General features: G+C 33.3%; 1 protein-coding gene across 2 annotated transcripts in view; it reads right to left on the bottom strand.

Moving 5' to 3' along the window:
- The window catches only part of LOC145276739 (uncharacterized), a 187873-nt gene that overhangs the window by 102594 nt on the left and 70327 nt on the right, over positions 1-14952 (bottom strand). For both annotated transcript variants that reach the window (XM_080127964.1, XM_080127965.1), the window contains exon 2: positions 9616-10433. In XM_080127964.1, coding sequence (XP_079984090.1) covers positions 9616-10433 — 818 coding nt within the window. The remainder of the gene's footprint in view (positions 1-9615; positions 10434-14952) is intronic.

Here is a 14952-nt window from a genome sequence, read left to right as displayed (position 1 = left end):
ATAAATAAATAAATAATCACACAAATAAATAAACAAATAAATAAATAAACAAATAAATAAACAAATAAAATAAATAAATAAATAAACAAATAAATAAACAAATAAGTAAATAAATAAATAAATAAATAAAAAAGCAAACAAATAAATAAATAAATAAACAAATAAATAAACAAATAAAAAAATAAATAAATAAATAAACAAATAAATAAACAAATAAGTAAATAAATAAATAAATAAATAAAAAAACAAATAAATAAATAAACAAACAAATAAATAAACAAATAAATAAACAAATAAATAAACAAATAAATAAACAAATAAAAATAAATAAATAAATAAACAAATAAAATAAATAAATAAACAAATAAATAAACAAATAAATAAATAAACAAATAAATAAATAAACAAATAAATAAATAAATAAACAAATAAATAAATAAATAAATATACGAATTATCTCAAAGGATTCCAATAAAAAAATGATATATAATTCCGAAAATTTGTTTTCCATTTTGTTTCCAGTTTGCAATATAGAATCAAATTGGCTTATCTTTTCTGAATTGACCTATGAACTTCACGGTATTTTAAGAAACCAGCAATGTAGGCCTGGTCAGTATCAGATGGGTGACCATTTGGGAATACCAGGTGCCGTATGTAGGAGAACGTTTATACCTCTCTGCAAAAACTGCAAAAATCTAATATCCCTATCTCCCCTGACCGTGATGTACATGCAGCTGAGAAACGCTTGTGAATTTGATATTCCCATGAAACTTCCTCCTTTAGAGGAAGTCGGTTAGAAAGAATTAGAGCATTTTCCAAGGGTATTAGCGCCAAAGTAAACAAGCTGGATCTTTTATTCAACTTAGTTATCTTAAAACCCGTACACTAAGAAGGCAATCCTATAATATGTACATCAAATTACTTGATGCCATTTTTAATTTTTACAATTGGTTCATCATGAATAAAAATGAGATGAACAGTTTTTAACCAAAGAGTAAAAATTTGCTATTATTTCTCCATTCTTTGCTACAATTAAAAATTAATAATAATTGGGTTAGGTTGATTCACAGGCGCATATATCAGAAACAGAAGCGTTTATTTGTCTGTAGGTGGCGCTAACTCATGTGCATTGAAATAATGTCGACCTATTACTGTGTTCAAGTCAGACCTATTTTTAACCATTAAAGGTTGAGCCAGACTTGTGAAAAATCAGTCATTTCAGTCTATCAATGGCTACTAGCATAATAATAAATAGATTACATCAAACTTACTAAGCAGGGGATTAATTGCAATCAGTTTATCTTTTTATACATGGTGAGTCACCACTTATCAAGACCCGAAGGTCACTCGAGGATAAGAGCTAATGTGTGTCAGGTGGTCAGTGAGACATCACTAATGACAGGTAGGGATTGCGAGATTTTGTTTATTCAAGAGTACGGCTCAACAACATTTTGCTTATATTTGACTTGTAAGTGACCATGTTATAGTCAGCTGAGTGCGATACGTTTATTCAAAGTTCATAGTTTATTCTTTTGAGCTGTGAAGAAAGATCTTTCGCCTGGACGATCTACAATTAGACATAGAAATGATCGTCAAATACTTTCAATGTGTGCAGAAAGCTTGATTTATTTCTGTTTACAAATCAACATTCTTTGAACCATAAACATTGAATCCGTGAAAAAATATTTTTGACCCTAATTTTGCTTTCAAGTCAAATTCATTTGAAAATACATTCATGCACTTATGATGAACTCCTATCATTTTTATTCGCTTGAGTCAGTTTGCTAAAACTGTCGGTCTCACATCATGTTTTTGAAAAATCACTTTGATGGGGGTGTACGTTTGTGCAATCTAGAATTAAAGGCATTGTTGTACTCCATTTAAAAGAGACAATAAAAAAGATGGGGAACAGGTGAGAAAGCAAAGGAAGGGTTAAGTATCAAAGAAAATAAAACAAGCGCTTTTACCTTCGGATTCTAAATCAAAAATGAGTGAGAAGGAGACTGGGATCATGATGTATGCACGGATTTCCATATGAAAAACTAAGAATAGGTTGGATATAGTGTGATTAGTAGCTATAAATGTTATCTATTTGTGTAACATCCCATGAGAAAGTTTCTTTGGGATTTTGTTAAGTGAAAGGTTCCAAGTCCTACCCTCACATATGTCCTGTTTGATGCAGATTGTCTACAGACGAACGGACAATGACCTGAGGTAGCCGGTTGCTGGAACAGACACCTCCCAGACTTTCACCAGAGCCCTTTTAGCTAAGTTGTGGCATTAATAACGCTGTATGTAAGACCAACACTGCTTGGATGGCCCTATCAAGAACCAAAGTTCTCAGTGAAAATAGCCCTGATACTATCACTTTGCTACCTCCCTGCCATAGCGAGGACTTTAGGGATGCGATTTTCAAGGATACTGAACTTGGTCGGGAGTAAGCTGGCTCAACCCAACCAAGGTGATAGCCATAACAAGTACAAGTGAATACAAGTAACATTCGGAGTTCTTGAAAACTTATTTTAATAATGTACTTGTCTTTTGATTTCTTTTTGTATTAGTCAGTAGGCCTGTAGCTATCGTAGCTTCTTCTCAAGTTGGTCTGTCAATTTGGTTGGCCAGTCTGTCATGAGGGTTGAAAAAGCAATTTTATTGCTAGACAGTTATGTGAAGTGCTTAACGACACAGACTGCCAACTTGAGTGCGCCAAGTTCGAATCTGGTCAGTTACATAGAACTGTCCACTTAATCATGTTGGCAACCTTCACGTGGTCTTTCTTGGGAGTACTTGATTCTGGAAAGAATTGGGGAAGCTCGTGTCAACAACAGAATCAAGTTGGTCGAACAGTCATATGAGGCTGATTCATATCGTTTTTAGTGCTAAACACAAAAGGGGATGCTTATACGTCTAAAACATATATGAAAATTGTATTTCAAAATAAAATCTTGTTGATATACTTATGTATTAGGTAATTATAAATATCCCCACCAATTACTAGAAAATTAAAAATAAAAATTAATTTTATCAACGTAAAGGCCCCCACCTTTCTCCATGCTGAGATTGGCTTTCTAAATAATAATGTCATTTAGAAAGCCAATCTTAACACGAGGAAGGGGTGTTTTTTTTAATCATTCTGAAATTTTACCTAACAATTTAATAAGCATTTTGACATTTGCCGAAAAAACAAACTGATTTATCTCCCCTGTTTTACACAACTTTTCCAAATTATTTGTGCTCAGATTCATGGATTCAGAAAAATACAATAAAACTGATTTTTACTTTTGATTAAAATTCTACCCGAAAATGTTTCTTAATTTTTATTGAGGATAATTATTTTTGCCTGAGAATTTTTATTAAAAAATGCGATGTTTAAACGTGCTTTTAGATGTATAAGCACTCACAAATGTTCAAAGATCGGTCGGTCCGGTTTGTCACACTAAAATTTAAAATAGTATTTTCCTCGGTCTGTCACCCTTTAATTTAAAAATGCATTTTCGTTGGTTTGTTGCAGTATAAAATAATATTTTACATCGTTTGTCACTTTGTTTACTTTGTGTAAAAACGCATTTTCGCTGTTCTGTCGTATTTAACATAAATAGTATTTTCTTTGATCCGTTATACTGTGTAAGATAGTATTTTTGCTGGTCTGTCAGACTTTCATTTAAACATGCATTTTCGTTGGTCTGTCACACTTTATGTAAAAAAAATATTTTTGCTGGTTTGTCATACTAATTTCAAAAGTGCATTTTTATTGGTCTGTCACACTTAATGTAAAATAGTATTTTTGTTGGTCTGTAACACTTAGTATAAAATTCGTTGATCTGTTGCACTTAAATTTAAAACAGTATTTTCGTTAGTCTATCGGACTTAGTGTAAAATAATACTTTTTGTCGGCTTGCCAAGCTTAATTTTGAAGTGCATTTTTGTTGCCATGTAAAAAATATTCTTGTTCAGAATCAAATGTCGCCATTCTGCCCCACCTTGTTTTTATTGGGGGGTGGGGGGAATAATTTTATTTTTTTCAGCGTTTCATTCAACAAAAATTTCATCCGTATTTTTCAATACTAATAAATTATTGAAACTTTAATTTGAATTTTAAAATAATTTCTAGAGGACAGATAGAACAAAACTAAATTTATTATTCTTAGATTTTTATCTGCCGCAAATTGGAAGAAAATGTGAACGGAAATTAAAAAGAATATAATCTAAAAACACTATTTAACATAATGTCAAAGGTCATGCTTTAAAAAAAAAAGATAGGAAACTGGAGAAACGTATATTTGAATAGCTTTTAAGTTTGGACATATATATATAGCGTTAAAATATAATTATCCACTGATATGTGTTTCGTCGTCTACAACTCATCAGAGTCGCTGAATCAAGCAAGATTCGAAATCGGGACTCCATGGAAAGAAGCATAAACCTCTACCATCAGGCTATCTCACATGACTGCTGAATGTATTGCGCTTTTATCTAGATGTCATTTGTTTTTGTTTTGTGATACTTTTTTAATGAATTCAATTATTTATAAGAAAGTGCATTTTTACCTAAATGCGAGTTGGAAATAATTTTCCCTTTGACCAATTTGGTACCCCCCCCTCTATGATGAGTCATAGATGGTGAAACACGTGTCAGTGGATAGTTATATTTTAACAATACATATGGCGCTCCCCATTTGGGAGTACCAAATTGGTCAAAGGGTAAATGATTCTCAACTCGCATTTAGGTAAAATTGCACCTTCATATAAATAATTGAATTCATTCAAAAAGTATTGCAAAACAAAAACAAATAACATGTATCTATCAATATATATATATATATATATATATATATATATATATATATATATATATATATATATATATATATATACACCTATGTTTGGGATTTCAGAAATCCATAGAAAACTTTTGCAGTGATATAAAAATATCTTTGTTGCGGGAATAGGGTAAGTAAGATAGTTACAGCTAAGAGAACTTTCATGAGATGTTTATTTTTGTTGAAAGCAATGAAAATTCACCTAAATTGGCTCAATCTCTTCCAAAAAAAAAAAAAAAAAGAAATTATTATAACAATAAACATAAAAAATATTATAAAGATTTTCCAAAGAAAATGTCTGCATCAAATGGTTTCTTCAAACTGTGATTTAATATAGAAAAAAAACTTTCAATAAAATACATTCAATATTTTTGTCGTTGCAATCTTTGGATTTATTTTCAAGTAAAATTAAAATTCAAAATTTCCGAATTCAAAAATGATTTGGAGTTTAATGTTAGTTTTCCTTACACTAAACTTGATCATTGATATTTGAATAACTATACTTTCAATTGATTTTATTCTTAAATAACTACTCTTTTGAGTAGTTATTTTTATTTAAATTGATCTTTATTTAAAAAAAAACTAAACTTTTAATTGTTCTGGCGTCATAATTCATGGTGACACACCTGTTCCCATTAGATCACCGAAGTTAAGTAACATTGATCCTTGTCAGTACTAAAATGGGTGACCATTTGGGAATACTACGTGCTCTACATGATCTCCGCTTATCTTGACATTGTTTTCAATCCAGATTTTTAACTTTTAAACAACAATATTTTTAATTGATCTTTATTCTTAAATAACTAGTGTTTAAATGGCTTTTTAATCTTAAAATAACCAAAGTTTTAATTAATTTTTAATCCTTAAACAATATTTTTAATTGATTTTTATTCTTAAATAACTATCATTTAAATTGCTTTTTAATCAAATTTTTAATTAATGTTTAATCTTTAAATAACAATTTTTTTAATTGGTCTTTATTCTTAAATAACTACCATTTAAATTGACCATTATTTTTAAAATAACTAAACTTTTAGTTGATCTTTAATATTTAATTAACTACATTCAGTATAGGAATTGTCTGTATTTTTGAGATGAGGTGTTTTCATTGATTGAGATTGTCGGACTGACTTCCTCATCTTGGTTGTTATAGTCACAACGTTTCGGCTGTTTTGCCCTCCGGCCTTTATCAGGTGTTTTGTATCGAACTAGGGAACCGTTTGTTAGGAGTCTCGAACCCAACCCTTTATTATTATTATTACGGGGGTACCGTGTTCGGACTCCAGCTAGGCTCTGGGACATAGTTGCTGATTCTCTGTTTTGAATGTTACTTTTCACTGCCTTCGTTCAGAATTGAACTCAGCAAAAACTGTAAACTTTGATACAACGTCTAGGACCACTCAGCCATATGTCACTAGGACAATTCTTAGTTGGTGTTTGTTAATGTTAAACCTATGTTGTTATTCAAGGTGTCCAAATTGCATTCAGCTCTATGCTTGGTTTGCTCAGTAGGTTGTTATGTCCGAGCATGTGAGCTGTTTCTTTAAGTTTTCTCACTTTCCAGTGGGTCTCTCTGTTTATTATTTTTTACTTCATCCCATAGGGGGCGATGGTCCCCCCTCTCCATCCAGACATGGTTGGCTATACCCCAGTTCGATACAAAACACCTGATGAAGGCCGTAGGGCAAAACGGCCGAAACGTTGTGACTATAACAACCAAGATGAGGAAGTCAGTCCGACAATCTCATACATTCAGTATTTTGATCTGTATGAATCAGATTACTCATATGAAATGCATATTCAAGCTTGCTTCTTGTAGATTTCCTACTTGTCTTAGTTGTAGTCAATCATCCAATTTGATTCAACAGAAACAAAGAATGGTTCATAAAAAAGGCAGATTCAAATCTTGGCAAAGAAAATCTTGAACTTTTGGCACTTGTTCATTTGATCTGAGGAAAGACTTAATTTTAGAACATGTGATTTTAGTAATAAAAAGGTGAAATTCAGCGATCAATTGAAATTTGCATTCATCAATCGTTGATCAGGTTGTCTTTACTGTAAAACTGATCCTCACATTAATTTTATTTATTGCGGACTATTATCCTCATCTTTTGTTACTTGTTTCATGACGTTTCGGCTAACTATTCTTTTGGCCTTCATCAAAAACGTGGTGAGACGACAACAACTACAGAAGGCAGTAATTGTAGTGAATGCAGTTAGGAGATTCAGAGTTCCTATCCGCCGCGGTTACCACCTGATGAAGGACAGAGGAATAGTTGGCCGAAACGTCGTGAAACAACTAAGAAAAGATGAGGATAATAATCTGCAATAAATAAAAATAATAAATAATACTCATCTCAATAATGAATTCGAATTAAAATAATATATGATCTTCACATGATACTTTTTTCGTTGCAATATATTTTATGGAGAGGATAGTTATTACTTACTTCCCACTGCAGCAAGATGTGATACAAGGTCAGAAAATGGGAAGTATCAAGTCAGCAACGTCAAACTTTCAAGTCTTGTCATTTGGTTTTCGGGTGGAATAAGTTCATTGCTTACTGTCTGAGGCTCCCCTACCTAGCAATAATTGCATGGACAGCCTTGTAAGTATTCCCCGGTAGGGGCGCCTCAAACAGTAAGCAATGAACTTACTCCACCCGAAAACCAAATGACAAGGCCTGAAAATCTGGACTTCCTAGACACTACTCATGCGATATACTTCAGTCAGACAGGTAATTGGCAACATAAATGGCCCAGCAACTGTTAAACTGATTGTCGAGAACGGATAGTTGATTGGTATTTCTACTCTTGTCCTGCAACTGAAGCAGTGAGGAGGCCACCCTGTGGTAAAAAATATTGGGAGGGTAGATATTTACTTGCTGCCCACCTCAGCAAGAAGTGACACAAGGTAGGAAAGTGGGGATAACCAGACAGTGCCCCTAAATGCACTCTGGCCTAGCAAAAATTGCCTGGGTATCCCCATCGGAATTCCCCAGTTGGGACGCCTCAAGCAACAAGCGATAAACTTGCCCCATCCAAAAGCCGGGTGGCAAGGCCTGGGAGAGTGGACATCCTAGGTAATACCCAGCAGCGCACTTCAGTTTGACAGGTACTGGGCCAGTTCTTGGCCCCTCACCTGTCGGCCTGATTGTCAAGAATGGATTCTTGACTGGTACTTTCTACCCAGTCTCCAAGCAACCAAAGCAGCAACATTAAAAATATAGATAGGGTATTAACACAAAGTTTGAGCAATTCTATTTATAACCATGCATGATGACAATGAACCAATCAGAATGTGAGAACCACTTTATAAAATATACTGAATCATTTTGAATTCTTCAGTGATAACTTTTACATCTTCACACGAAAAATTCACTATGTTTCTGCTGATCATGACTGGATCCAACCATTGTCTTCAAAAGTTTCTCTGTCTGGATTTATGCTGGTATTTTTTTTTTTTTATGCTTGGAACAACTTTTTCTATTTCAAGAATGGCTCTGCACTCAAGACTTTTAAAACCAGACTTGCCAGCAACGATCATCAAAAACACAGTTCCTCCGATTACAGAACACGTGATCCAAAGACAAGTTTTCTGGTTTGGTCATGCACTTCACAACAACTTCGTTCTGAAGTCTCCTGCTACTAATCTATATATATATATATATTTTTTTTTACACGGTAGTCACCACTTATCTATATGTTTGCATACCAGCAGAAAAATCCAATGTTGCCTGGGATTGAATGAAGAACACTACTATGGCTTTTTTTTTTTACCGATTTCACTTTTTAATATAGTCAGAAGAAACTGAACTCTTTGATTATGTGTCTTCTGGTTTAAATTTTAATTTTATGGAGATTCTGCAGAGATTTGGCACGTAGTGAGGAATGTAGTCTGAGAATTTTATACATATGAGTTAAATTCCATCAAAATAGGTTATCTTTGAAGTTTTATGGGAGGTTCTATCATCACAGCTCCTTTAGGAGAGTATTTTGAGATTCAGGGCTACCTCCATTGTCTTCCCTGAAAAGTTTTATATATAGATACAGTTTTAGTTTTCTATGCAGATTCTCTAACTTTTCTTGCTATATGAAATGCAAACATAGACATTGACATTTATATATATGTAGACTAGACCCTCCGGGCCAAGACAGTTTGTCTAGTATATATATATATATATATATATATATATATACATACATATATATATATATATATATATATATATATATATATATATATATATATATATATATATATATATATAGTTATCATTCCAAAGACCGAAGTATGGAATTAATTCATACTCATAAGTTTTTATTAGACTATTTTATGTTTTTTGGCAAATGCCTGAAGTTTCCTTAAACTATGTCTCACACATGTCTTGTTGAATAATGAAAGATCACTAAACAATTCCCCAGAGACGAATTCCTCATAAATGGGCAAAATTCTAGACCTCACAATGTTATTGGTATGAACAAATTAAAAGTAAAATGTATTTCCTTTTTATAAATGCTAATTAAATTATTGGTATAAAGAAATCAAAGGTAAAACATATTTATTTTGTATTTAAATCTACATATAGATTGTGCTTAGGCTAGCCTAGTAATACAATAATGGATCACTCTGTGAGAAAGGTATGTATTAATCTATTGAACTGACTTTCAAATTGAACTCACTTAAAACAAACATCTTAATATGAAGATTCCATTGTGATGCAGAAATTTATCCTTTGCATTTTATTTCATTTTTTTTTTTTTGTGTAACAAATAAAGATTGAAAATAAAACTACCTTGAGATGCCTTGGCGTGATGTCCTTGCTCACAGAAACCTCTTTCTGAGACAAGTCGACTCCGTTCAGAGGGTAAATAACTTCTCCAATGATCTCGTCTCGTGAGAATCGGTCAAAGCTAAGAACCACAAAATGCAGAGTGATAGTCTGCAATTGGTTGAAGCTGATGCCGTAAAACGTGAAGGTTTCATCGTAGACAGGATTCAAGGTTTTCCTAAGGACCCTTGTCTTGCATTTGTGCTTTTTCTCTGGTAGAAGTTGAAGCTTGATGTAAGGGTCACAGCCACCAACGCTTGGCTCGCGGGGTGGCAGTTCAGCCGCCTGCAAGATGGTTACCAGAAGTGCGCTCTTTTGAGCGTCATATTCAGTCGAGAAGTGCAGAGTGCCAAGATGCAGCGTCTTCAAATCGTCCTCATGGTCCTCGCGCATATTCTCGTCTTTTTCAGGAGTGGCGCCATCCTTTTCGTTCTCAATGTAGTATTCTGCTTTTGCTTGGCAGGGGTCGGACTGAGAAGGAAGTGGACCTGCCCCGCTTCCACTGACGAGACCTCGTTCAGATAATGATCCTCCAATGTGCTCGCTGGATGAAGGGTATGTAGGACTTGTGGCTTTTGACTTCATGATCACCTTTCGAGCCGATGACACCTTTTTCAAGTTGCCATTGTTACTCTCTTTCAGGCCCTTTTTAATGGCCGACGAAAGGCGGTTTTGAGCATTCTTGGCTAGTTGCCGTTTATAACACTTGTATGCAATGGCCGATGCTGTAGCGAGTACTACCATCACACCAAAACATATTCCGACAACTGCAGCAGCAGAAACTGAAAATAAAAAAAAATAATATTTAGCAGATTACAAAAGTGTTACAAAATGTAAAACAAAACGGTTACAAAATGATTACAAAATGGTTACAAAATGGTTACAAAACGTTTGCAAAACTATTACAAAACTATTACAAAACTGTGACGAAACTGTTACAAAACGGTTACAAAATGTAAAACAAAACGGTTACAAAACTGTTACAAAATGGTTACAAAACTGTTACAAAATGGTTACAAAACTGTTACAAAATGGTTACAAAATGTAAAATAAAACTGTTACAAAACGGTTACGAAATGTAAAACAAAACTGTTACAAAACTGTTACAAAATGGTTACGAAATGGTTACAAAATGTAAAACAAAACTTCATAGAATTAGTTTACATTTATGTGTAAGATTTTGCAAAAAGGTTGCAAGTCCATTTCGGGCATAATTTTGAAGTCATTGAAAAAATATGATTTTATTTTAGCAATTAATCTTAAGTTTGAAATAACATTTTTATCACTACATATGCAAATAGAAAACGTATATCCGTTCACTTATATATTCAGTTTAATGTTCGTTTCAAATGCTGGCATATGTTGTACAGCTTTTAAAAATTGACTCACAAACTAACCTACTTTGCCCGGGTGTGTAGAGGTGTTGCAATAAGGAACCCTAGGAGGGGGGCGGGTGGAGAGAGGTGTTAAAAAAAGTGGAAGTAGCAAGGGAGTGAAAATCCAAACAACAGTAGGCAGCCCCAGGTGGAAAGAGGTGTTAAAAAGACAGGCTGGCTCGAACCTATAATGCGAAGGTGAAAAAAATAATGTCTTAGCTGATGCATTATTTATCGCTTTTCCTTTCAAAGCTATCCTTGTCACTTTCTCCTACTCCTCTAAAGTCCAATCCTTTCTATTGCAATATTTTTGCATATAATGAGGGTATGATTGAAGAAAATTGAAGGGTTCTACTTATAGACACTGTCAATAGGAACTGACCAATCAAATGGAGCCACGTTCTGCTAGCAACTAATAAGAAACTGGAATTGCTCTATAAAGATATTTCATCTTTTAGAATTCCCACACATAATGTTTCATATCCACATGAGAAAGATCTTTGCTCTTTGCTTGCAAAATTTTAAAGTTCAAGACTTGTACAAATCAGCTACCCACCGAAGACTCTTTTTTATCTCCAGGACTTGTATAGATTAGTCACCCATTGGAAACTCTTTTGAAATTAAGCATGGCTTTCAATACAAAGTTTCCTCACTATGATAGTATCTGTAGCAACGATGTAGTATCAGACTTACACGGCTAACAGGGTTCTGGTGAAAATCCAGGAGGAGTCAGCATCAAGATCCGTTGTCCTCTGGTCGTCTCTGTCTTGCATGTGGCAGGCAAAAACGCGTCAGGTACAGAACCACCAACCAATGGAGTAAAAGTAGCAACATTACTTCTCTGCTATTTCTTTGTGTGTTCTGAGTAATGCTCCCTGCCTTGGCATGCAATTGCAAAGAGCCGTTCTACTCTCGGTGCCAAAGGTAAAACCCTGCAATACTTCAGATTAACAAATAGCTACAACCAATGAGGAGAACTTCATGCAGACCAGACAATCCTGAGGCACGATCTTTATGAGCTTTATCACCGTCTTCTATTTTTTCCTTGACTCTCCCCTGCCAACAAACCCTACTACATCCAACTGTTCTATATCCAGTCTTTCAATATGAACAAAATCAACGAAGATTCCCTTAAGAGGGCAGCTTGACAAATATTTGTTGGCATTGAATTAAAGACGGCCACGTTGTAATCAGCAGGGAAGCAAAGATTTGAAGACTTCTGTCTCAGCCATCATGAATGAACCAACGATGATTTCTCCAGTATCTAACACAACCAAACCTTTTGAAAACTAATTTGGGCGATTTACAAGAATAACCAACAAAACAAAACAAAAGGGATGAAAAAGAATGCACAACAAATAAATGTTACCAAAGGCAAGATTAGTTACTCTTCTACCTACATAGATATTTTTTTGTGTTTTAACTTTAGCGATTTTTTGTTGTATTTTTTTAACTTAAAAATAAAGGTAGTGTAAATTCTGTTGAGTTAGAACGAAAAGCAAAATGGTGTTCTCATTAAAGTCATAGTGGAGCCTCGATAATCGCTCAAAAATAAAAAATAAAACAAAATATTGGTAGAACATTACATTTTCTCACGATTTGTGACATTTATTGGATGTGTTTCTACCAGTATTTTGTTTAATGCTTGAATTTTGAGTAATTATCGAGACTCGACTATGGCTCAAACGAAACCAACATGTTATTTTTCATTCTAACTCGACACGCTTTACCCTACCGGTATTTTTAATTAAAAAACACTTTAAAATAAGTTAAAACACACACAAAAAAAACTTATCCAGGTAGATAGAAGAGTAATTTATCTTGCCTTTAGTAACATTTATTCGTATATATTATTTTTTCACTCCCTTTTTTTTTTTTACTTTATTGGCTATTATTGAAAATCACTCAAATTTATTTCATATTCTACCATTTGTTATCAGAACTATGTATTTCCGGATTTTTTCCTTCTATGAAGGAAAATAGATTTATCAGTCTGCGATATTACTAAATTTATCACAAGCGTTGATGCTAGCAAAGCAATTGGCTCTGATAATATTGTAATCATTATTTTAAAGAATATGCTATCGAAAATTGCTTCTATCCTTCAAAATTATTCTGTTGTTGTTTGAAGGTGCAAAAACTTTCAATCTTCTCAGAAATCTTCACAGGTTTGCATAGTTTTTTTTTTTTTCTGAATTTTTGTGATGAGGATTAATTATTTGGATTATTCTTCACTACTGTTCTCAACTTTAGTATTATGCGCACAACGTTTGGGTCGATATAACTGGTGCAAGTCCGATAACTCGGGTTGGAAGTTCGATAACTCCTGTCATTTTATTATCTCTCTTTGTAAATATTTTGCTTGTGTTCAATAAAAAAAATTCCTCTCTATCGTTCACACGTGTTGCAAATTTTTCTCGCTGAAATTTCTGCTTCTTCTTAATCTTTTCTGCTCACAATGCAACTCACAACAATAACCTCTGAAATTTGTATTGCTTGCATTCTTCGGACCACTGTTCTCATCTTAAGTGTCATTTTCACAAAGAAGGTCGGAGGTTACATTGACTAAAACGTTGTAAAAAATGACGCTCAATATGAAAGCAGTAGTCCGAAGAATCCAGATAATATAAATAACCCTCAACTTTCTCAGGTTCATCTTTTTGTCGAACTCGGGAATCTGCAGAAAATTTAAAATGGAACTCTTTATTTGATCCATGGGAGTAATATGTTCTCGTTCCGTCCGTAATTTGCAATTGTATTTTTAGTGTCACCCACACTGAGGATTGAACTTTCAACCACCAGAAGAATATAAGGTACTTCTACACTGGAGACGCCATTTTATTTCGCGCACCTGCTGTTAAAATTCAAGGGAGAAATCAGTATTTTAAACCATCGCCGAAGCATGAAATAAATAACAAAAATATAAACTGAAGAACGATTGCTTCCGGAAAGAATAAATTAACCTAAAAATAAATGAAAAACTTTCCCGTTTTCATCAGTTAAATCAAAACATTTCCAATTAAACAATTATGGATATATGTTCTCTTTCACTTTCTTTATTTACTTTTTTTCATAGTTCTTTTCGGGAGTTTATCTAGTTTAATTTTTTTGTTATTTATTTCTAATTTCGGCCATAGTTTAAAATACTGATTTCTCCCTCTGATTCTAATCGACAGGTGCTTGAAATAAAATGGCATCTCCAGTTCCGGCGATAAAGTGTAGAAGCGCCGCATATAATCTACCAAGTACTGTATCCAATATGCAACGAGTCCTTACGACACTAAAAATATGATTGAAAAAAAAGTGGAACAGACAGACATACAAACAGGAAGACTAAGAGAAATGTAATGTAGATATTATCAACAGTCAAAGAAAGCTCTATTCGTTTTCACAAAGAGCAGTAAAAATGAATAGGTGATGTGGTTCCAAAACATCAGAAGATGAGTTGCCTCTAAGAAACTAGAAATGATTGTATTAAAAAAAATAATAAATTCTAGGGATAAAAATAGAAATAATGTTCTTTCTCTTTTTCGTTTTTTTTTTTTTTTTTTTTTTTTTTTTTGCTTTGATATTCTTGGAAGTTTAATATGATCAGCTGCAACTTTGATTTCCAGTCGTGTTATTGATTTCGAATGCAAAGTAAGATTCAATTGGAATATAAATGAACTTCGTAAAGAAACCAGAAAAGAACGAGAAGGAGGTCAACAGTGTGAGGGGAGGAAAAACGCGAAGATCAAAGATTCAGGAAACGAAAAGGACAAAAATCAATTGGAATTTTATAAAGAATTTGAAATGAAAGAAAATTACAAAAAAATATAATTTTCTTTGGAAATGGGATAAATAAGGTTAAAAGAGGGAAAATATAGATAAAAGAAAGAAAGAAAGAAAGAAGAAGAAGAAGAAGAAGAAGAAATTAAAAACTAAA

This window comes from Euprymna scolopes, chromosome 5 (assembly GCF_053919585.1).
Source record: "Euprymna scolopes isolate OS-2025 chromosome 5, ASM5391958v1, whole genome shotgun sequence".
Lineage (NCBI taxonomy): Eukaryota > Metazoa > Mollusca > Cephalopoda > Sepiida > Sepiolidae > Euprymna > Euprymna scolopes.
This window is presented reverse-complemented; position numbering and strand designations above follow the sequence as displayed.